The sequence below is a fragment of the Hipposideros armiger genome, unplaced genomic scaffold, assembly GCF_001890085.2.
Source record: "Hipposideros armiger isolate ML-2016 unplaced genomic scaffold, ASM189008v1 scaffold_522, whole genome shotgun sequence".
Lineage (NCBI taxonomy): Eukaryota > Metazoa > Chordata > Mammalia > Chiroptera > Hipposideridae > Hipposideros > Hipposideros armiger.
Window position 1 is genome coordinate 49,400 of NW_017731872.1, and position 6,168 is coordinate 55,567.

Consider the following 6,168-nt stretch of genomic DNA (forward strand, 5'->3'; position numbering starts at 1 on the left):
ATATATATATATCAGCATGGAGTCACTCAGATATGCTTGTTTTCAGTGGCCTCACACAATGATTCTCTGATTTGGATTAGTCACATATACGCTGATGTTTTTATCACAATGAAATAAAAAAAGAAAGAAAAAAATGTGGTTTCAGAAGATGGAATCCATGAAGAAACTAGAACGAATCCTTTGATCACCAAAAATCAGCAACAGACTACCAATATTAATTATAAAGAATTTATCAGTATAACAACAAAAGGGTATAAGTTGTTTCCTAAAATACGTAATTCATTTTTATAATGAATAAAACTAACAAATATTTATAAATTATTCATGTACTTTCATATGAGGTTTGTTGTTATTAATATTTATGCTTTTCCAGTACTAGTTTTTCCTACTCTTGCATCAAAGTCTTCCCATAAATCTCTGGAAAGTCACAAATATCCCTATGGCCATGGGTAAACCACAAAAGTGTTAACTCATCAAAAGGTCTTTTCACCTATGTAATAAATAAATCTGTTGTGAGGTTAATTTCTCTGAGTTTATATAAAATAATCCTCCCATTAATCAATGAAAAATAATGATATTGATTTTACTATGGCTCAAACCCTCAAATATCTTTATGACTACCTATTAATATAAAGAAAACTGAGTAAAATTTATATTCATATTTAAACTACCGAATACCTGTAAACAAAGTAGCATTAAAATAGAATATACACTAAATTTATACTAAATTCCACTTGTAAATATTTATACAAGTTTTTCATCCTTAATTTTTAAATACACACAATTTTTTTCAAACATTATCAGTGTGGTATATACAGAATTGAAATGTGACATCCAAGCCAGGTTGTGATTTTTAAAATAACCTCTATACAACTAGTAATATACAATGTGTAAAATTCCAATAAAACATAGGTATATTCTTATAGAAATGTTACGCCTATAATACCGAGCGATATTTACAAGCAAACATGATCCAAACAGCACATGCAGATTCAGGGTAAGTAAATACTCGGACACGAACTGCCAGTCGCACCTGGTCTCCACGGCAACAGATTATTTCTTCACAGAAAGGAGACCTACAGAAGAAAAAAAATTCATTCAAGAAGTAAACATAGGCTTTACTTTCTTATTTCCAAGTAAATCAATATTTTAAATATTTTAAAATTCTGTCTCTGCTACCAATAGTTCTGTAATTTTGGTTGAGCTTTTCAAATTACAGACCATTTCCTCACAGTCTATAAATTTAAAAAATTATACTAGTCAAGATCAGAGATCCTCAACTAAGAATGAACCAAAATCACTGGGAAAACTATCCCAAATTATTATCTAAATATACATTTCAGACTTAATGAATCACAATCTGTGACAAGGAGGGTTAAGTCATAAAAATTCCCCATGTGATTCTGAAATCATTCCTAAAAAACTACCAGAATAACTGATTTCTAAAATTCCTAAGCCAAAAACATTTATGAATTCATAAATTCTACCTTACCGAAGACATGTGGCAAATGCACGCCTTGCGTTTCTATACACAAAATGTATTGGAAACCCTTTAAACGTATGGCCATCAGGTACAGCCCTCCTTATAGCATCTTGAAATTCTTCATTGCCTGCAGATATACTTGTTGTACGCTCAAATTCATAAGAAGCCAAAGCTGGTGATAAGAGATAGGAAAGTTGGTCTTCCCAAACAGTAGTGAGGCCAAGATCCTACAGCAATTGAAAGAAGTGAAATTCATTAATATTTTAAAAACCAATTATAACAAAAATATTAACTATTTTAATGTATGCCAAGATTTTAAAAACTCGTCATAATTTTTTAAACTTCCTATTATTATAAGGATACATAGAAATAAAAAATAAAAGGAACTACAAGTATCAGGTTTCACTTCTTAAAGAAATAACCAAAAAACATTCAATATAATGTTAGTGAAGGCTCCAAATCCTATACTTCCTTAATATCCACTAGAAAAGACCATGTGGAATAGTCCTACTATGGAATACAGTATCAGAAAATTTTGAGGTCACATTTGATTTAACTTTAAAGAGTTTAGTACAATTGAATCTGCTTAATTTGATTATTCCTACCATAAATTCAACTATAGTATGGGAAAAAAGTCAACAAACTAATTGTATATATAATTAAACTCAAATATTTACTGAACATTTACCACATAAAATGTACTGATTTTTATACTGCAAGAGGTAAAAAGGTGAAGAGACATTCTACAGGTCCTCAGGGAGCTTAAAACACATTTTTAGGGGCTATTGAAGGCAATTATGATTTCACTTATAACATCAAATGAACTATTGATAGGCACATGGTATTTTTAAAAAATTGTTCCAAACATAAAAAGTTTCTCAACATTATAAATAGTTTGATTATCATAATAGATCTTTAGCATTTCCTGATTTCATATTCAAGGCTTTAACTGGATCCAAGAGATCCTAAAGGCCCACAATCATCTATACTTTTCCCGAGGCAAAAAAGGAACCTCACTTGCTGGTTTACAGGTACCATCAACTTAGCCAGTGATCAACACTGGCTTCTAGCTCAGTTTTGTTTTCTTTTTCTACACAAAATAATTCTTATAATGTAATAAAACATTGATTTCATTTGTAAACAAAACCAAAAAGATTAAAAGGCAATACGAGTGATGGAGAGAAATAATAAAAAGGGGCTTTCATTTCCAGCAGTGTAATGACCAACCAATTGCTAGAAACATACTACAGATGCCAGATTTTCCAAAACATACTTTTAAATGCTTTCATGAGTTGGCAAGTAAGAAATATTCTAGAGGCCAAAGCTAACAGTAATTGGGAGCCCAGAGAACACAGCTNACATGCTACAACATGGGTGAACCTTACATTCTGCTAAGTGAAAGAAGCCAGACATAAAACACCGTATATGATGATTCCATTCATATGAAAGTCCAGCAGAATAGGGAAATCTATAGATGAGTGGCTGCTTAGGGCTGAGGGTGGGGGAAAGTAGGGAATGGGTATCTAGGAGAATAATGTTAATAGCTAATGGGTACAGGATTGCTTTCTGATGATAGAATGTTCTAAAATTGGTGATAGTTGCATATTTCTGAATATGGTACAAACCACTAAACTGTACAGTGTAAGTTGTTAATTGTATGGTATGCAAATTATATCTCAATAAAGCTGTTAAAAATTAAAAGGTTGGTGATAAAATCTGTTTGCTTATGTTCAAATCAAATATTTTCAACTTCTGACAATCATCTCCTAGTTTTGTACTATTATCACTCCTATTCTCTCATTTTTTGGCAAAGAAAAGATTTTGTAAAAGTTAAATAACTGGCCGATTACACCCAATTTATAAATAAAAGGATTTCAGAATAGACTGAATATGACTGAAAATATTTTCTAGATGCATATTAAGAGGCACTATCCCAGTACCTCAGTCATTCACTGAATCTTGCTTAAGTATCCAAATACAATTGTCATGTTGTTATATTATTGGCCTACCACACCACAAGGAACCTGAGGCGGCTCATTGTCCCTCTCAGGGCCTCAGCTTCCTAGGTCATCCTCCCTAAAAAGTAATCCTGGCCTCATCTATCAGTGACTTGACCAGGACATAATATTGCAACTTTCTTTAGCATATGTGATAGGTTCCATAAAATACAGATGCCTTCCATATTCTTACCTCTTGGGTAGAACCACTAAAATGAAAAATGGAAAATTGGAATGGTTTGAGGAGTGAGCAGCACCTTTTTTTTTTTTAATGGAGGCGATAGTAGCTATGGCATCATGAATATTTTTCCATACTCTATGTTGGATGGTTACTTGGTCTCACCCAATAATGCCATCCCGAGACAAAAACTCACATTTGTGCAGAGATGCAGCAAAAAACCCCTGTAAATTTAGAGCCAGAATTTAGTTCTATTAATAGAACTGATCTGCTACTAGAGATATGTATCCTTGGACAAGGGACATAACTTCTCTGATTCCCATTTCAATACTCTACAAATTAAGTGGACTAGAAGACCTAAGATTCATATCAAGTCCAAAATTCTGTAATTCCAGGCCATGCAATATTAAATCACATGTAAAAATAACAAATATAGTTAAAACTCTAGTTTTGATCAGATTTTTAAAAAACTAGCTACCTTCAAAAACACTAGGAAACATCTGTTTTGGATTAGTACAAGTCTAAATTCAGTAGAATCAGAGAAAGAAATCATTCATTTCATAGAAATATATGTGAACTACCTACCAGCTAATAACCTCCTTTCCTTTTCTTCTAATATCCATGACTATTTCAACACTGGTATCAAGCAGTTAATTTACAAACCAATCACAAGTCAAATGTAATTACAATGACTATGCCAACCAATCTCAGAAGAAAATATTAAACATTTAATACCTACATTGATAATTGTAACTGAACCTGTGCTTTAAATGTGCTATAGAATATGCTATAAATAGTTGCATAATTGAAATTTGAATGGCTTCTATTATAGTTTATGGTTGACTATTTTGTTTTTAAGGTTTTACATAGGCTTTGGCTAATCTCAATTTCTCAACTACCACAGCCGAAAGCAATGCTACTTTCATTGGTATAAAAGTTAGTGCATGTTAAAAACAGATCATCTAATTCCTGTATTTATCTATTATCTATTTAAGTAAAAAGTACAAAATTATGAGTAAAAAAAAATTATGAAATTTCAAGTTGTAGTCTAACCTATCTTCTTGTTTAGTAGACGGTGAAATCAGAAGTGTGAGTTAGTTTAAGCAATTGATGTTCATAACTAACACCTTCTGATGGTCAGATATTTGGCACACATTACTACTTCATGACAATATTCTTTTCAAATATAAAGCCTACATTTCATTTGGCTCAAATCTTGCCTCATTGTGTAAGAAGTAGAAAAATGATTTTCAAATGTGTGTACTTTCCAGAACTGAGAGGTTACAGATGTGTTTTTGCACATAATATCTAAAAATGTATACCTCAATACTAGAAAAAAATTTGAAGGCTCTTAGAATGTTCAGTTAGGTGTAACTGAATTTAATAAGTTTTATTCAACAGGTTCATGCTTGAGTAATGAAGTTTCTAGGTTTCTGATATTCTTCTACTAAATATACACTCCTATATTAGGTATAAACGACTACATTAGTGCACATACTGTCAAAAAGAACACATTAGAGACATTACATAAAAAACATTTTGTTTTTAATAGAAAAAAACTTTGATTACAGAGCTAAATATACAAGTAAGTTTAATTTTTAAAAAGAAAAACTATAAGACTAGCAAAATTCTAGTGATAAATGCACTGAAATAACCTTTTGAAATAAACCATCTTTAGAGAAAAGTATTAGTTCATACCAGACTCTATTAAAGTGTATAAAAAGAAAATTTATTTTAGAATTTATACCAAAGGTGCATTATAAATATTAATACATGTGTTACTCTGATGCAATAAGCAAAGCCTCAATGATAATACAGCCTTGATGTTCGTCTGCCTCCTATATGTGCCTCAAAAACAGCTTGTTCTGAAATTTCAAAATTGCAAGCAATTTTCTCCATTGATAAGTTTTTTGAGTAATTTTAGCAACATAATAAAAAAGTCTTAATTCTTATTTTGCTATTTCTCTGGAGTCATATCAGTCTCACAAGAAACATCTGATTATCGTTTTCAGTGAAAATTGATAAGATGAGGGATATTTTCACTTTTAAAACAAGTTAAATCAAATATTTATCATAAGTAAAAATAAAACAAAAAGTAAATTTTAGGATATCTTTAGATTTTAATTTTTAAAAAACATTAAATCATTTTATCTGCAATGGTGAATTAAAGTAATGAGAAGAATAACTTGCATAACAACTGGTGTACAGTTACTTTCTTAAGATGAATGGATGAAGCAAATGAATTAAGAATTGTACAGATGCTGAATACAATCAAACCTATCAGATTATGTAGCTTCTTACAAAAAGTCAAAATGCCATAGTATAGTCTCTTTAATGGTCACTTTATTGCTCACTTTTAAAACTTGCTCAATTTTAAAAGAAATATCAGGGCCAGCCGAGTAGCGCGTTGGTTTAAGAGCTGGCTTGGGACGCCAGAGGGCCCCGGTTCAGATCCCACATATGAGGGCCAGTGACACTGCCCTCTACAGCTAAGATGCTGAACAACAGCT

At 31.4% G+C, this 6,168-nt stretch overlaps 1 protein-coding gene across 1 annotated transcript in view; it reads right to left on the bottom strand.

Moving 5' to 3' along the window:
• Positions 1 to 214: 214 nt before the first annotated feature.
• The window catches only part of CEP76 (centrosomal protein 76), a 33,032-nt gene continuing 27,078 nt past the window's right edge, over positions 215 to 6,168 (bottom strand). The window contains exons 10-12 of the mRNA XM_019668225.1: positions 3,674 to 3,689; positions 1,493 to 1,710; positions 215 to 1,076 (exon numbers count right to left, since the gene is read on the bottom strand). Of these exons, the coding sequence (XP_019523770.1) occupies positions 938 to 1,076; positions 1,493 to 1,710; positions 3,674 to 3,689 (373 nt within the window). The 3' untranslated portion in view covers positions 215 to 937. The remainder of the gene's footprint in view (positions 1,077 to 1,492; positions 1,711 to 3,673; positions 3,690 to 6,168) is intronic.